The sequence below is a fragment of the Psammomys obesus genome, unplaced genomic scaffold (genome assembly GCF_907164565.1).
Source record: "Psammomys obesus unplaced genomic scaffold, mPsaObe1.curated_primary_1811, whole genome shotgun sequence".
In the NCBI taxonomy this organism is placed as follows: domain Eukaryota; kingdom Metazoa; phylum Chordata; class Mammalia; order Rodentia; family Muridae; genus Psammomys; species Psammomys obesus.
This window is the reverse complement of record NW_026585894.1, coordinates 1,397,959-1,416,277: the sequence shown is the minus strand read 5'-3', so window position 1 is coordinate 1,416,277 and position 18,319 is coordinate 1,397,959. Positions and strand designations below refer to the sequence as shown.

Sequence of the window (18,319 nt, the reverse complement as noted above, 5' to 3'; positions counted from 1 at the left end):
TGGCTTCTCACTCCCTTATGGTGTGAGGACTACAGTGAAAAACCTCAATGGCTGAGAGATTCTGTTAGCTGTGGCTCTGTCAGTCTATCGGGTAGGTACTTTTTCCTTGGCAATTAGATGAGACCTCCAGATCCTTATTGTCTATTTTTCTATAAATAAACAATTTCCCTTTCCCTTTATTTACTTGGAATCTTAAAGGCAAGAATGATTTTTTTCTTTCATCTTTAAGTAACAGCCCCTGCCCTTGCACACCATCTTGAGCACAGTGTGAGCTCAATCAGGATTTGTTGTCTAAAGAAATAAATGGGAGATCTGATGAATAAGCAGACTGTGAATTAATGAGATCCCATGGTAAGACTGCCTCACCATGTATGTCCCAGTGGATTTGTAATTGTTTGTTTTCCTGTCCTATCCAGACATTTATCTTTGAAAGACAGAGCAGATTTCATAGCATTTGTCTTTGTAAGCCTTCCTAGCCAATACTGTTCCAGACACTTGGGAAGTGTTTATTGGTTAAGAAGCATTTGCAGCTCCATTTGAGTTGTATGTAGTGAAACCAGCTGTGGGCTGAGCGAGATAAATTTGCAGAAGTTCTGATTTCAAAGAATATCAAATTCCAGTACTTTCGTTTAAAAACAGTGGGTGTGAATACATATAGATTTGTGTGTCCAGTTCTCAATCCTGAGTGACCATGTCTCTGACTCTGATTGTCACTATCTTCCTTGCTACAAAGCTTGAATGTCCACATCTCCTTTTCTTGACAAAACTTCCATCCATAAAGAAATGGGCATCTGTAATGCCAGGTGGAGGAATATTTCCATTTGGTGTGAGGCAGCTATTAGCACTTTTAATAATAGAAGTAAGAGAAATGACAGGAATAGGACAATAATACACTGGGCCTCTCTTATCTCATTTACTAAACAAGGAGGCATCACAATATTAAGAAGACTCAGTTACTGTTATTTTTACTTTTCATTAAATAATATTTTATGATTATAAATGCTGAACCACTGATAGGTAAAACTTGCCAATTCCAGCAGGAAAAGATAGGGAACAGGACAGGAGCCTAACACAGAAAGACTCTATTGACCGAGATATCGAAGCAGAGGCAGAGATTCATAGCCAAATATTGGGCAGAATGCATGGAATTTTATTAAAAAAGGAGAGATAGAAAGACCAGAATCTCTAAAAGGAGACCAATGGAGCAAAATAAATAAATAAATAGATAGATAGATAGATAGATAGATAGATAGATAGATAGATAAATGGCTAGATAGATAGATAAATAAATAAATAAATAAATAAGTAAATAAATAAATAAATAAATGAAATGAAATGAAAAAAAAATGGGCCCTGGAGGCCCTGCAGAGACTGATACCCAAACCAAGGACCATGCATGGAGAGGACCTAAAACTCCTGCTCAGATGTAGTCCATAGACACAGTCTCCAAGTGGGCTCCTTAGTAAGTGGAGCAGGGGCTGTCTCTGACATGAACTCAGTGGTAGCTCTCTGATCAACTCAACTGGGGGGTTGAAAGCTTTGCCAGGCCAGAGAGGAGGACAATGTAATCAGTCCCTATGAAACCTGATATGCTAGGGTCAGATAGAAAGGGAGGAGTACCTCACCTATCAGTGGATTAGGAGAGGGGCATAGGCAGAGAAGAGAGAGGGAGGGTGAAATTTGGAGGAGAAGATGGAGCCGGCCACAGTGGGATACAAAAGGACTAAATGGTAAATAATAATAATAAATAATAATAATAATAATAATAATTAATAATAATAATGTCATTTTAGAAAAAAATTACTAAATGTTCCTAATAACTAAGTTTTTACCCCAAAGTTCTAACTCATAAGAGAGTACTCTTTCTGCATGTGAATATTGCTGTTTTAGTCCTCTTTAGTTTCAGAATTAATATTTTTTATATTTGTGTATAAAAGGTGAGCAATTGCATCGGGTGGAGCTAGGCCCATGTATATTTACTCTATAAAGCCCATCTGATAATATGCAACAATGACCATAACAATTTGGGTCTTCAATACAACAGTTTGAATATTGGGATATGGGAAAGGAATTTATTGGAAGATTATAAATCATCTTGACATTGGGTTGGTGAAGATCCTTTCCCAATCTGTAGGCTGTCATTTTGTTCTGACAACAGTTTCCTTTGCTTTACAGAAGCTTTTCAGTTTCATGAGGTCCCATTTATTGGTAGTTGAACTTAGAACCTGTGCTCTATTCAGGAAGTTGTCCAGCGTGCCAATGAGTTCAACGCTCTTCCCCAAATTTTCTTCTAACAGGTTTAGTGTGACTGGTTTTATGTTGAGATCTTTGATCCACATAGACTTTAGTTTTAAGCAGGGTGAAAAATATTTGCATTTTTATACATGTAGTCATCTACTTAGACCAGCAACACTTGTTAAAGATGCTATTTTTTTTTCAGTTGTATGGTTTTGGCATCTTTGTCAAAAAATCAGGGGTCCACAAGTGTATGGGTTTATTTCTGGGTCTTCTATAATATTCCGTTGACCCACCATTCTGTTTTCGTGCCAATAACATGCAGTTTTTATTACTGTTGCTCTGTAGTACAGCTTAAGATCAGGGATGGATATGCCTCCAGAAGATCTCTTATTGTACAGGATTATTTTAGGGTTTCTTGTTATTCCATATGAAGTTGAGAATTTTTCTTTCAGGGTCTGGAAAAAATGTGTTGGTAATTTGATCGAAATAGAATTGAATTTATATTTTGCTTTCAGTAAGATGGCCATTTTTATTATGTTAATCCTGCCAATCCATGAGCATGGGAGATAATTCCATCTTCTGATATTTTCTTCTATTTCTTTCTTCAGAGACTGGAAATTTGTTTCATACAAGTCTTTACTTGCTTGGCTAGAGTTAGAACAAGGTATGATATGTCTTTTGTGGCTATAGTGAAGGTCATTTTTTCTCTAATTTCTTTCTCAGCCCATTTGGCTTTTATTTACAGGAGGGCTACAATTTATTTTGAGTTAACTTTGGATCCAGCCACCTTACTGAAGGTGTTTATCACCTGTAGGAGTTCCCTGATAGAATTTTTGGGGTTACTCATTTATACTACCATATCATCTGCAAATAGTGATACTTTGACTTTTGCCATTCTGAATTTAGTCCACTTGATATTCTGTAATTATCTTATTGCTCTAGCAAGGACTTAGAATAGAATGTATAAGAAATATGAAGAGAGTTGGCACTCTTGACCCTGATTTCAGTGGGATTGATATTTATGTTTCTCTCTGTTTAGTTTGATGTTGGCTATAGGCCTGCTGTATATTGCCTCGAATGTGTTTAGGTAACTGCCTGGTATCCTTGAACTCTCCAGGACTTTAAAGAAGAACTAGTGTTGGATTTTATCAAATGTTGTTTTAGAATCGAAGGAGATTATCATGTGTTTTCATTTTTCTTTCAGTTTACTTATATGGTTGATTGCATTGATGGATTTATTTTTTTTTTAATTTTATTTTTTTCTTATCAGTTACATTTTATTAACTCTGTATCCCAGCTGTGTCCCGATCCCTCATTCCTTCCCAGTCCCTCCCTCCCTCCCTCATCTCCACCGTGCCCCTTGCCAAGTCCACTGATAGGGAGGACCTCCTCCCCATTCATCTGATCCTGTTTTATCAGGTATCTTCAGGACTGGCTGCAAAGCTCTCCTCTGTGGCCTAACGGTACTACTCCTCCCTTGGGGGGTGGGAAGGCCATAGAGCCAGTCATTGAGTTCCTGTTAGAAATAGTCCTTGTTCCCCTCACTATGGGAAGCCAATTGGTTACTGAGCTACCACAGGCTACATCTGAGCAGAGGTTCTAGGTTACATTCATACATGGTCCTTGGTTGAATGTCAGTCTCAGAAAAGACCCTGTGCCCAGATATCATTGGTCCTTGTGGAGCTCCTATCCTTTCCTCATCAAACTAACTCCCCTTCTTTCTTATGATTCCCTGTACTCTGGCAAAGGTTTGGTCATGAGTCTTTGCTTTGAAAACACTGCTAGGTAGAGTTTTTCAAATGCGCTCAGTAGACTCCTGTCATACATTCAATGCACATCCCATCTGTCTTTCAAAACGAGGATTGATAATCTTACCCCATGTCCGCTCTCTTGATTATCTTTTTTAGGTGTATAGATTTCATTATGTTTATCATATCTTATAGGTCTATATAAGTGAGTATATACCGTGTTTGTCTTTCTCCTTCTGGGATATTTCACTCAGGATGATCTTTTCTAGGTCCCACCATTTGCCTGCAAATTTCATGATTTCCTCCTTTTTGATTGCTGAGTAGTATTCCATTGTGTAAAAATACCACAATTTCTGTACCCATTCCTCCGTTGATGGACATCTGGGTTGTTTCCAGGTTCTGGTTATTACAAATAAAGCTGCTATAAACATGGTTGAGCAAATATCTCTTTTGTGTACTTGAGCAAACTTTGGGTATATACTTAGCAGTGGTATAGCTGGGTCTTGAGGAAGCACTATTCCTAATTGTCTTAGAAAGCGCCAGATAGATTTCCAGAGTGGTTGAACCAGTTTACATTCCCACCAGCAGTGGAGGAGGGTTCCCCTTTCTCCACAACCTCTCCAGCATGTGTTGTCCCTTGAGTTTTTCATTTTGGCCATTCTGATGGGTGTAAGGTGATATCTCAGGGTCGTTTTGATTTGCATTTCCCTGATGGCTAATGAGGATGAGCATTTCTTTAAGTGTTTCTCTGCCATTCGATATTCCTCTGTCGAGAATTCTCTGTTTAGCTCTGTTCCCCATTTTTTAATTGGATTACTTGGTTTGCTGCTTTTCAGCTTCTTTAGTTCTTTGTATATACTCGATATTAGACCTCTGTCAAATAAAGGGTTAGTGAAGATTCTTTCGCAATCTGTAGGCAGGCGTTTTGTTTTGAGGACAGTATCCTTTGCTTTACAGAAGATTTTCAATATCATGAGGTCCCATTTATTAATTTTTGCTCTTAGAGCCTATGCTGTTGGTGTTCTGTTCAGGAAGTTGTCTCCTGTGCCAATGAGTTCTAGGCTGTTCCCCACTTTTTCTTCTAACAGATTTAGAGTATCTGGTTTTATATTGAGGTCTTTGATCCACTTGGACTTTAGTTTTGTGCAGGGTGATAAATAGAGATCTATTTTCATTTTTCTGCATGTGGACATCCAGTTGGACCAGCACCATTTGTTGAAGATGCTGTCTTTTTTCCATTGAATGGTTTTGGCTCCTTTGTCAAAAATCGAGTATTCATAGGTGTGTGGTTTTATTTCTGGGTCTTCTATGCGGTTCCATTGTTCCTCCTTTCTGTTTTTATGCCAATACCATGCGGTTTTTATTACTATTGCTCTATAGTACAACTTGAGATTGGGGATGGAGACAACGTCCAGATGATCTGTTGTTGTACAGGATTTTTTTGGAGATTCTGGGTTTTTTTGTTTCTCCATATGAAGCTGAGAATCTTTTTTTCAAGGTCTGTAAAGAATTGAGTTGGTATTTTGATGGGAATTGCATTGAATCTGTAGATTGCTTTTGGCAGGATGGCCATTTTCACAATGTTAATCCTACCAATCCATGAGCACAGGAGATCTTTCCATCTTCTGAGATCTTCTTCAATTTCTTTCTTCAGAGACTTGAAGTTTTTCTCAAACAGGTCTTTCACTTGCTTGGTTAGTGTCACCCCAAGGTACTTATGTGGTTAGTGGCTATTGTGAAGGGTGTTGTTTCCCTAATTTCATTCTCGGCCATTTTGTCTTTGGTATACAGGAGGGCTTCTGATTTTTTTGAGTTGATTTTGAATCCTGCCACTTTGCTGAAGGTGTTTATCAACTGGAGGAGTTCTCTGGTTGAATTCTTGGGGTCGCTCATATATACTATCATATTATCTGCGAATAGTGACACTTTGACCTCTTGATTTCCTTTAGTTGCCTTATTGCTCTGGCTAGGACTTCAAGTACTATGTTGAAGAGGTAGGGAGAGAGTGGGCAGCCTTGTCTTGTCCCTGATTTCAGTGGGATTGATTTAAGTTTCTCTCCATTGAGTTTGATGTTGGCTATAGGCTTGCTGTATATTGCCTTTACTATGTTTAGGTATGTGCCTTGTATTCCTGATCTCTCCAAGACTTTAAACATGAATGGGTGTTGGACTTTGTCAAATGCTTTTTCAGCATCTAAGGAGATGATCATGTGGTTTTTCTCCTTCAGTTTGTTTATGTGGTGGATTACATTGATGGATTTCCATATGTTGAACCACACTTGCTTCCCTGGAATGAAGCCTACTTGGTCGTGGTGGATGATATCTTTGATGTGTTCTTGGATTCAGTTTGCAAGTATTTTATTGAGTATTTTTGTGTCAATGTATGTTCATAAGAGAGATAGGTCTGAAGTTCTCTTTTTTTGTTGGGTCTTTGTGTGGTTTAGGTATCAGGGTGACTGTTGCTTCATAGAATGAGTTTGGTAATGTACCTTCTGTTTCTATTTTGTGGAATACTTTGAGGAGAATTGGTGTGAGCACTTCTTTGAAGGTCTGGTAGAATTCTGCACTGAAACCATCTGGCCCAGGACTTTTTTTGGAGGGGACACTGTGAATGACTGCTTCAATTTCCTTGGGGGATATTGGGCTGTTCAGTCTTTCTACCTGATCTTGACTTAATCTTGGAAGATGGAATCTATCAAGAAAATTGTCCATTTAATTTAGATTTTCAAATTTTGTGGCATATAAGCTTTTGTAGTATGATCTAATGATTGTTTGAATTTCCTCTGTGTCTGTAGTTATGTCACCCTTTTCATCTCTGATTTTGTTGATTTGGATAGATTCTCTCTGCTTTTTAGTTAGTTTGGCTAAGGGTTTTTCTATCTTGTTGATTTTCTCAAAGAACCAGCTTTTTGTTTCATTGATTCTTTGAATAGTTTTATTTGTTTCTAATTGATTGATTTCAGCACTGAGTTTGATTATTTCCAGCCTTCTGCTCCTCTTGGGTGTATCTGCTTCTTTTTTTTTTTTTCTAGGATTTTCAGTTGGGCCATTAAGTTATTTGTATGTGATGTTACGAATTTCTTCTTGCAGGTACTTAGTGCTATAAATTTTCCCCTGAGCACTACTTTCAATGTGTCCCATAAATTTGCGTATGTTGTGCCTTCATCTTCATTGAATTCTAGGAAGTCTTTAATTTCTTTCTTTATTTCTACCTTAACCCAGCTGATGTTGAGTAACAGGTTGTTCAGTTTCCATGTGCATGTAGGCTGTTTGTTATTTCTGTTGTTGTTGAGGTCCAGCTTAAGTCCATGGTGGTCAGATAGAATACAAGGGATTATTTCAATCTTTTTGTATCTGTTGAGGCTTTCTTTATGACCAACTATATGGTCTATTTTGGAGAAGGTTCCATGCGGTGCTGAAAAGAAGGTATACTCTTTTGAGTTTGGATGAAAAGATCTGTAGACGTCTATTAGGTCCATTTGATTTAGGGTCTCTGTAAGTGTTTTTATTTCCCTATTTGTTTTCTGTCTAGTTGATCTGTTTCTTGGTGAGAGTGGAGTGTTAAAGTCTCCCACTATTAGGGTTTTAGGATCAATGTGTGATTTAAGCTTTAATATTGTTTCATTTACGAATGTAGGTGCTCTTGTATTTGGGGCATAGTTATTCAAAATTGTGATGTCCTCTTGGTGGATTTTTCCTTTGATGAGAATATAGTGGCTGTCCTTATCTTTTTTGATTAACTTGGCTTGAAAGTCTATTTTATTAGATATTAGGATGGCTACTCCCGCTTGTTTTCTGGAACCATTTGCTTGAAAGACATTTTTCCAGCCCTTTACTCTGAGGTAGTGTTTATCTTTGTTGCATGGGTGTGTTTCTTGGATGCAACAGAATGATGGATCCTGTTTCTGCAACCATTCTGTTAGTCTGTGTCTTTTAATTGGGGAGTTGAGTCCATTGATGTTGATAGAAAGTAGTGATCAACAATTGTTACTTTAGATGTGGTGTTGGTGGTGTCACTGAGTTTCATTGCTTGTCTTCTTTTGTTTTTATGGTTGTGTAGTTATCTATTTCCTCTGTTTCCTTCGATGCAGTTGTTTTCTTTGGTTTGGAGTTTTCCTTCTAGTAACTTCTGTAGAGCTGGGTTACTATGTAGATATTGTTTAAATTTGGTTTTGTCTTGGAATATCTTGAATTCTCCGTCTATGTTGATTGAAAGCTTTGCTGGGTATAGTATTCTGGGTTGGAATCTGTGGTCCCTTAAGGACTGTATGATTTCTGTCCAGGCCCTTCTGGCTTTCATAGTTTCTGTTGAGAAATCTGGTGTGATTCTGATAGGTCTACTTTCATATGTTACTTGGCCTTTTTCCCTTGCTGCTTTTAGAATTTTTTCTTTGTTTTGTAGGTTCAGTATTTTGACTATGATGTGACGTGAAGAATTTCTTTTCTGGTCTAGTCTACTTGGTGTTCTGTAGGCCTCTTGTATGTTTATGGCCATCTCCTTCTTTAAGTTGGGAAAGTTTTCTTCTATAATTATCTTGAAAATATTTTCCAGACCTTTGAGCCTGATGTCTTCTTTTTCTTCTACTCCTATTATTCTTAGGTTTTGTCTTTTCATGGTGTCCTTGATTTCTTTGATGTTTTATCTTTTGAACTTTTCTGATTTTATTTTTTCTTTGAGAGACATGTCAATTTCTGCAAGTGTATCTTCGGCTCCTGAGATTCATTCTTCCATGTCTTGTATTCTGTTGGTGATGCTTACCTTTGTGGTGCCTGATCTTTTCTCTATGTTCTCCAGATCCTGGTTTTTCTCTATTTGTGTTTTCTTTATTGATTCTAATTTTTTTAATGTCTTCATCTGTTTGAATGTGGACTCCTGCTTTTCAATGATAGCTTCTATTTTTTTTTTTTTGTCCATTTACTCTCTATGTATCACTAATTTGCCTCTACTTCTTTGGGTACAATTCCCTGTATTTCTATGAGAGCTTTGTTTATTTCTTCTTTATTTGCCTTCATTTGTGTGGACATTTCTTTGAGAGCTTTGTGCATTTCTTCTGCGTTTGCCTCAATTTTCGTGGTCATTTCTGTGAGAGCACGATTTGTTTCCTCTTGGTTAGTCTCGATTTCTTTGGTTATTTCTCTGAAGGCTTTGTTCATTTCATCTCTATGGGCCTCTAATAGCTGGAGAAACATAGTTTTGAGGTCGTTTTCTTGTATATCTAGTGAATTGAAGTGTCCATTTTTTTGTGGGGTTGCTGGTGAGGTCATTATGTCCTGATTTTTGTTGGGAGTGTTCTTACATCTGCCTCTAGCCATCTGGTTATTTATAATCCTCACTGGTTGTTCCTCGAGATTGTAGTTTGGGCTATGATCCTCTCTTTCTGTTTTCTGGACTGTTTTTTCAGGAAGATGAAAGAGGTTCACTGGTTTGGGAGTGTGCACTGTGTTTTCAGTTTTGCCTAAGTAAAGAATGTGACGCTGGCGCTATTCGTGTGCACTTTTAGCGGGCACAGTGTGCATGCGCGGATTCTCTGACTATTGTAGTGGCCTGCAAGCCACTATTACTCAGTTTTGACTGAGATCCAGGGATTGTTTGCCTGGATTACTCTGGTGGACCTGCAACGCAGAGGTTTCAATGTTGGGGTCGTTATCTCAAGAATCCCTCTGATGCCCACACTAGGAGTGTGGCAGGGATCTTGTCTGGGTGCTTCTGTGGAGAGGCCCTGGGTCTGGGGCAATCTCTCCCTAGAAGACTCACTCACTCTCTTGCAGGACCAGTTGGAATGCCCAGGGGTTCCCCTTGCTCACTACTCTCAGTTTTGGTCCTGCTGCGGAAGTGCACGGGTAGGCTAACAGTCAGCTCTGTGACACTGTGGCCGCAGGACTCGGTGTCCACCTTTCCTGTGTGCTGTCTCTTTGTTCTTTCCCTCTGCCAGGAGGGGTTATGTTGACTGGTCCCTGGGTGGCATGGGAAAGAGTTAGGGTGAGTGTACTCAATCCCAGATCCCGGGCCCAGATCTCTCTGCCAGAAGCAGCCTAGTGGTAGAATCTATGTTTGCTGATCCCAAGAGAGTACCCGGTAGGGTTGAGTGTCCTCAGATCCAGAGCTTGGGTTTCTCTGCTAAGGGCTGCTGGAGAGAGGGTACCTTGTCCTTGGCAGGCTGCCTCTCTGTCCTTCCCCTCTGACCTTCTCCTCTGCTAGGGCAAGCTTATGGAGGTGCTCTCAGGGGAGTGCCAGCAGGTGTTGGGGCTTCTCAGTCAGATCCTGAGCCCTGAGCAGGCGGCATTTCTCTGCAGGGGGGAGGGGGGCGCTGCGCCGGTGATAGAACTTGCTGCTAGACCTTATTGCGCTGGACCCAGGAGAATCTCAGGATGTGTAGAATGACCATAGTCCCAGATCCTGAGCTGTAGTTTGTTTGCTAGGAGCGGCCGGCAGCACTGGAGTTTCTGCACTGTGAAGCTGCTGTATGCCTCTTTATCCTTCTGCTCTGCTGTGTCAGGGTGATGGCGGCGTTTGGGTGAGTGCCAGAAATGATTGGGTTTCCTCAGCCCAGATCTCGGGTTGGGGTACAGACAATGTGATCTGTGGCAGATTCTGTTGGACACCTCCTGCCTCCTCCGAAGGAGTAGGGATTTTGAGCTGGGCACACAGCTGCTATCCGCCAGTGGCGGGAGCTCAGTTGTGATGGTGGCAGGTACCCGCTGTGGTCGGAGACACCTTCCAGGGAAAGACTAGGTGACCCATGAGCAGTCTGGCAACTTTCCTATAAGGTGGGTTTTTTTTTTTTTGCGACTGGGACTCGCAGCCTTAGGCCCCCTTGTGCCCACCAATCAGCCTGGGAAATTGATCGTGACAAGCAGGCTTGGGGCACCAGCCCGGAGACCCAAAACCCGCATTGTGTGGTTCTCTTTCGGGTTCTGGCTGGGCAGCAGAGAGTGGACCGGACTGCTTCCCACGCTGTGGGAGCCTCCCCTCACCTGGGAAACACGATTGATCGCTGTTGTTTTAGGGCCCAGAGTTCAGTCTCCTGGTCGCTGCATGGAGTGTATTGTTCTGCTTCTCAGAACTGGTGTTCTCCCGGTGCCGCCATCTTGCCCCCGCCCCCGCATTGATGGATTTTCATATATTGAACCAAACCTGCATGCCTGGGATAAAGCCTACTTGGTCATAGTGGATGATGTCTTTTATGTGTTTGTAGATTTGGTTTGGGACTATTTTGTTGAGTATTTTTGTATCAATGTACATAAGAGAGAATGGCCTGAAATTCTCTTTCTTTGTTGGGTCTTTCTGAGGTTTAGTTTTCATGGTAAATGTGGCTTCATGGAATGAGTTTGGTAATGTTCCTTCTGTTTAGGTTTTGTGGAATAGTTTGAACATTACTGGTGTTAGCTCTTCTTTGAACGTCTAGTAGAATTCTGCAATGAAACTTTTGGGCCCGGGCTTTTTGTTTTGTTTTGTTTTGTTTTTTTTTTTTTTGGATGGGAGACTTTTGATGACAGTTTATATTTCTTTAGACTTTTTAATTTATTTGTCTGGTCTTGATTGAGTTTTGGTAAGTGGAATTGATCAAGATAATTGTTCACTTCATTTAGATTTTCAAATTTCATGTCATATAGGCTTTTGAAATAAGACTTAATGACTGTTTGGATTTCCTCAGTGTCTGTTGTTATGTCCTCCTTTTCATTTCTGGTTTTGTTCATTTGGACAGTGTCTCTCTGCCTTTTAGTTAGTTTGGCTAAGGGTTTGTCTATCTTATTGATTTTCTCAAGGAACCACCTCTTGCTGTCTTTGATTCTTTCAATTGTTTTATTTGTTTCTAATTTATTGATTTCAGTCCTGGGTTTGATTATTTCTAATCATCTACTACTCTTTGGTGTGTCTGCTTCTGTTTTTCCAGCGTTTTAAGGAGAACTGTTAAGTTGCTTGTATGAGATGTTTCAAATTTCTTCTTGAAGGCACTTAGTGCTATGAAGTTTTCTCTTAGCACTGCTTTCATAGTGTCCCATAAATTTGTGTATGCTGTGCCTTCATTTTCATTGAATTCTAAGAGGCCTTTTATATCTTTCTTTTTTTCTTCCCAGATCCAGCTGTCATTGAGTAGCAAGTTGTTCAGTTTCCATGTGTGTGTAGGCTTTTTGCTATTTCTGTTGTTGTTGAGATCCAACTTAAGTCCATGGTGGTCAGGTAGGATACAAGGAATTATTTCAATATTCTAGTATCTGTTGAGGTCTGTGTTTTGATCAACTATATGGTTTATTTTGGTGAAGGTTCCATGAGATGATGAGAAGAAGGTAAATTCTTTTGTGTTTGGGTGATAAGTTCTGTACATGTATGTTAGTTTCTTTTTGTTTCATGAAATTTGTTAGAGTCATTTTTTCTTTGTTTATTTTCTGTTTTGTTGACCTGAGCTTTGTTGAAAGTGGGGTGTTGAAGTCTTCCACTACTAATGTGTTGGGATCTATGTGTGGTTTAATGTTTCTTTTACAAATTTAGGTGACCTTGTATTTGAGGAATAGATGTTTAAAATTGTGATATCTCCTTGGTGGAATTTTCTTTTGATGAGTATCAAGTGACATTCCCCATAGCTTTAACTTTTGTATAAACTCTATTAGATATTAGAATGGCTACTTCTGCTTTCATCTTGAGTACATTTGCTTGGAAAACCATCTTCTAGTCCTTTACTCAATGTTAATGTCTACTTTGTGACTTAGGTGTGTTTCTAATATGCAATAGATTGTTGGGTCTTGTTTACACATCTATTCTGTTAGTCTGTGTCTTTTTATTGGAGAGATGAGTCCATTAATATTGAGAGAGATTAATGACCAGTGGCTCTTAGATCCTTTGATGTTGATGCTGGTTGTGGTAGTGTGTTTGTGTACTTGGCTACTTTTAGTTTGTCTGTAGTGATATTATTTAATTTATGTGTTTTCCTGAATGTAGATAGCTTTCTTGGGTTGTATTTTTTTCCTGTAGTATCTTTTGTAGTGTTGGATTTGTGGGTAATTATTGTTTAATTTTTTTGTCATTGAATATCTTGTTTTCTCTATCTATGTTGATTGAGAGTTTTGTTAGGTATTGTAGCCTGGGCTGACATCTGTGTTCTCTTAGAGTCTGCATTATGTTCATCTAGGCCCTTCTGACCCTCATAGTCTCTGTTGAGAAGTCAAGTGTGATTCTGATGGGTTTGCCATTATATGGTTTTCGGCCTTTTTCTCTTGCAGTTTTTAGTATTTTCTTTCTTTGTTCTGTATACTTACTGTTTGATTATTATGTGGCAGGAAGAATTTCTTTTCTAGTCTAATTTATTAGGTGGTTTATAGGCCTCTTCTATGCTTATAGGCCACTCCTTTAAATTGGGGAAATTTTCTTCTATGATGTTGTTGAAAATATTTTATGGGTTTTGGAGACAGGAGTCTTCTTCTTCCTCTATTCCTATTATTCTCAAGGTTTGGTCTTTTCATGGTGTCTTGGATTTCTTGGATGGTTTTGGTCAGGAATTTTTTAGATTTAACATTTTCTTTGATGGATACATCAATTTCTTCCATTGTATCTTCCACACCTGAGATGCTTTTTTTTTTTCCATCTCTTGTAGTTTTGTGGTTATACTTACCTGTGTTGCTCTTATTTTCTTCCCAATGTTCTTCCTCTCCATGATTTACTATGTTCATGTTTTCTTTAATTTTTCTGATTCTATCTTCAAAACAGTTTTCTCGTTTTCCTTCACCTGTCTGATTGTATTTAACTGCTTTTCCTTCAATTCCTTCAACTGTTTGTTTAAACATTCCTTTCAATGATTTAATTATTTCCACTCTGAATGCCACAAACTGTTTTGCTGCATCTTCTTGTATTTTTTTACAGAGAGCCATAATCTATTTGACTTCAGCTACTTCTATAACTTTTGGCATTTTATTTGTTTCCTCCATTTTTTCCTTCATAAGCATAGGCTTAAGGTAATCTTGAATTTCACTTATGTTAGGGTGTCCAGGGATACTTGTCTTTGGAAAACTAGATGCTGGAAATGTCATATTTCTTTGGCTTTGGTTGATTGTACTTTTATGCTGTCCTCTACACATCTGGCTGTCTCAGGTGTTATTTGTTAGTTTCTGGTGCCTGCTGGAATCGTGTGGTTGCAAGAATCCCCTTGGAAAGAAGGTGGCTGTTCCTGAAGAAGGCCTCTTCAGCTTTTGAGTATGGTCAGTGAATTCTCACAGCTCACCTCAGGTACATGAACCTGTGGGGTAACTATGGTTTCTGGTCTTCAGGGGGGCTCTTCTCTCACCATGAGAAGTCCTGGAGACAGCTGTCCTGCCACTGGTTTTCTTGCTCCTAATTTAGTGAGCTGCTGCTTCTGCTCTTATACTGTGTTTGCTGAGTGATGCCTTCTTTAAGAACCTCAGCTCTGAGGTTTGGTCATTTTGGGGCTGATACTGTGGATGCCAGGCATCTGGAGATCTCAAGTTGGAATTCTGTGCCCCAATACCCGAGCAATAATCAATGGCAGGTGAGGGCAGCACTGAGGTTTATGGTAGGATGCTAGAGCCTGGAGACTGGAACTTTTCTGGATTCAGATGGGTGACCTGAGGTTGGACCTGATGTTTCCCTCACTGTGTGGTTTCCTCCCCACAGGGAGACCCAGTCTTTGTTGTTTTGGTGTCCATAATTCAGTCTGGGGTGGTCATTAGAGCATGCTGGTGCCTGCATGAACCCAGAAACTTTTCTCTGTAACTTTTTGGCAGGAGGTCAGAAGGGTGTTGGCTGGATGCTCTGGGGTTGGACCTGATGTTTCCTTCACCATGGGATTTCCTCCCTACAGGGAAATCAACAGTTTGTTGTTTTGGGACCCACAGTTCTGTCTGGGATGATGAATTGGGTATGCAGGTGGCTCTCTGAGCTGGTGGCTGAGTGTCTGCTGGAGCCTGGGACCTTTTCCAGGTGTCTGGGTGACCTGAGGTTTGTTGGCCCTGAATGCTTCTTTCACCTTCTGGTTTTCTCTTGACTGGAAAACCCAGTTTCTGGTATTGTGGTCCCACAGTTCAGTCTGGGTGATCAGAGCAGGCAGGCATGTGTTTCTGGGCTGGTGACCAAGCACCTGCTGGGACCCAGGAACTCTTCAGGTCTTTAGCTGGGTGACCTGAGAATGGACCTTATTATTTCCCACACAGTGGTGTTTCCCCTCACAGTCACTGGTGTTTTAGGGCCCAGAATTTGGTCTATTGGTCGCTGTGCAGTCTGCTGTCCTGCTCCTCAGACACAGTGTCATCCCGGTGCTGCCACGTTAGATCCCCTCTAACTCCACAAGTATTCTTTAACTTCATCTGTAATCTAAGTATAATAATGAACCAGCCTTGCAAACAGTCTGGGGTTCACAGGTACTGTAGCAGTTGTTTTCACTGAAGGACTTGGCTATCATCCCTCAATGCATTTAATGAGAGAAAAGCACTGTTTGCCTCCACAGAACACACGTGATGGGACTTTTATCCTGTAGAGAGTGAAGGTTTGAAGAGGAGAAGTGGGAATGTTTAGGAGATGCTCAGATCCTGCAAAAGTGACCTAGTGATTGGTGAAGAGTTCACCAGGAGGTAGTTCTGCTTCCAAGTCCCTCATCATACACCACAATGGAACTAATATCTGATTTTTATTTTTGACTCATCACATTCACTAATTGCCAATCCCTGAGAATAAAATGCCATTTGCTTGTCCTCAATATGTTTACATTAAGGTTAGATTTAGATTGATTTAGAAAGTGTCACACATAGAGACGGAAAAATGGCTAATGGTATTCACTTACTCTATACCTGGGATTTCCTTTAAATGCCAAGGCAAATCTGCAATGCTCCCAGGAATTCAGTTCACTTTTGCATTTAAAAAATATCTAGGCACTGGGAGAGGTGCCTAGTCTTACTGCAACTTGATATGCCATGTTTGGTTGGCATCTGTGGGAGGCCAGCCATTTTGTGAAGAGAAATGGAAGAGAAGTGAGGATGGGGGGCAGAAGGAAAGTTGGGGTAGTAGAGGAGGAAGGGAAAACTGCAGTCAGGATGTAATAATAATAATAACAATAAATGATTAAAAAATCAAAGAAATAAGTATTTGATTTGACTGCCCAAAATGAAGAAGAATCAATTTACTTAGAGAAGGCTATTACATAACCCTCTTTTTTAAAATGTAATAATATATAAGCTATGTTCCAGGTTTGAAAGGCTGAAAGATCACTAGATCAATTTTTCTTTTGTGACAAACTTGAAGGGGGGGAAATAGCTTAGTATCTCATAGCCTATCAGTGAAAAAGCAAGGAGTCACTTTCTTTTCACATCTTGCACTTTGATTTTACTGGTTAGAGTAATAAAAAATTAACCATTTCAGATCTTGCTGCTTTGTATTTATTTAACAGAGAAAACAATATTATTAGATTTTTTTTTTCTGTCTTGATGACTTATCTGTTATATGGTAAGCTTTTCTGGGTATGACTTGGTTATATTTATTAACTTTTGTTTATTTTAGGTAAGTCTTCCCAGTGATCCAAGCTGTGTTGAGGAAATCCTGCGGGTGAGTTAGAGCTTTTATTTCTGTGCCTTTTAACAATAAAGCAATCTATTTGTTTAAATTGTTGATACTGCTCTTCTGTTTCAAGACATATTATAACAAGGAATCGTTGCACTCAACAGCCATGCTGTTCTGGTTATATCACATGCTCATTGCTTACCTCCTATCTCTGTGCACTCTACTGTAATTAAAATTCTGTCAGTGTCTTCACTGGTCTGGCACAATTTTGAGTTCTGGATAGAGATGCTTCTCCCATTCTGTTGAAATTTTTCCTTTTCAAGCACCAGACTTTAAACATTATCTGTCTGCTTTCTGATTTTCAATGGCATCTCAATGCAATATGGTTATGGAGACTGAGTGGTGTGAAGGAGAGGAAGGGTAGGCTGATAAATCATGTATTTTATGGGCAATCGTATTTAGGAGAGTAGGAAGAGCTCAGGGGGAGAGCAAAGTTGAAATAGGTGGTAGTTAACATACAGAAAAACATATATATATATATATATATATAAAACCTTTGTCAGTTGGCATCATATGGTAATATAATATTAAAAGAAGATTAATACTAAGAGAGTTCCTGCTCTGGCTTTACCATTTGTCACTTTTGTGAATTTGTGACTTTGAACTTCATCTCTCTGAATCTTTTTTCTTGTATGCCAAAAATTATAATATCATAATTTTTTTGAATACCTCCAAATAGTATACAAATGTTCATTGTTATAAGAATTGATGACCAGTATAGGCATGTGGAAACCAAGCATGCCTTCTGCCTGGAAAAGAATGCAAAGTATGTCAGTGAAAACTTAGCGACCTTTCTCTCAATATCAGAATGACTATCCTTAGCACTTGTTCTTAGGTAAGAGATTTCTCTGCAGCCTGGTGTTTAAAGTCATCCCTGCCAATATGCTTTAAAGGAATAATAAAGAACACTAAGTTTCCTGTATTCAAGTTGGCCTGCTCAACACTTTTTCATACCATGGCTGTCTCTGAACGTGCTTCATCCCAAAGACATTCCTTTTGAACATTAAAAATACTGTCTTATCTGTATGATTGGAGATGATACTGTATAAACTAAACATATGGTGGCCAATTTGTAAGATAAGATCCTAGCAATTTATTATCTGTCCTTGGGGCTCTGGGTATTGACAGAAGGTATGGTAGTCAGAGTGAAATCTACAAGTATGGTACACCCTGAGAACATGGCTATTTGTACTGTCCTATTGAGTAGATCCAGAAAATTATATACAATCCTTCCTTGTTGTCAACCAACATCCTTAAAGAAAGGCAACAGTGAAAGAAATGGCTTACTCAGTGGACATGTTAACCTCCATTTTCTGGCTTTCTCAGTGGACATGCTAACCTCCGTCTTCTCTGGCTCCTCTGAGGGGCAAGCATAAAGTCAATTAGTCAGATCTTTTTCTTTATACCCAAAATGTCAAATCCATCTAAGAGTCACCACCTAACTTGTCCCAACTGAATTCTATCCTTCAGGGCAGAAAAGCCTGGTGCTTAAGTGCTTCACACAGTGACAGTGCGGGCATTAACTAGAACACCTGTCAGAATCCGACTGGTTAGTGAAACAGCAAATGTAAACTTAAGTATGGAAATAAAGGCAAATTGTCTTAATAAGTTCATAAATGGTAGCAGCAAATGAAGAAGTAACAAAAATTCTTGTGCTATTCTTAGAAGAAAATTTAGGGCAAGTTGGTGTTTTGTTTTCTGTTTTGGTTGATTGATTTGCTTTGTTTTGGAAGGAGCATTGATTATAAAGAATGCTTTTTGGTTCATTTTCTTT

The 18,319-nt window shown here is 39.3% G+C and overlaps 1 protein-coding gene across 1 annotated transcript in view; it reads left to right on the top strand.

The window, feature by feature from the left end:
• LOC129670914 (AF4/FMR2 family member 2-like) overlaps positions 1-16,539 on the top strand; it is a 208,999-nt gene extending 192,460 nt beyond the window's left edge. Inside the window, exon 2 of the mRNA XM_055599541.1 lies at positions 16,486-16,539. Coding sequence (XP_055455516.1) covers positions 16,486-16,539 — 54 coding nt within the window. The remainder of the gene's footprint in view (positions 1-16,485) is intronic.
• Positions 16,540-18,319: the final 1,780 nt, after the last annotated feature.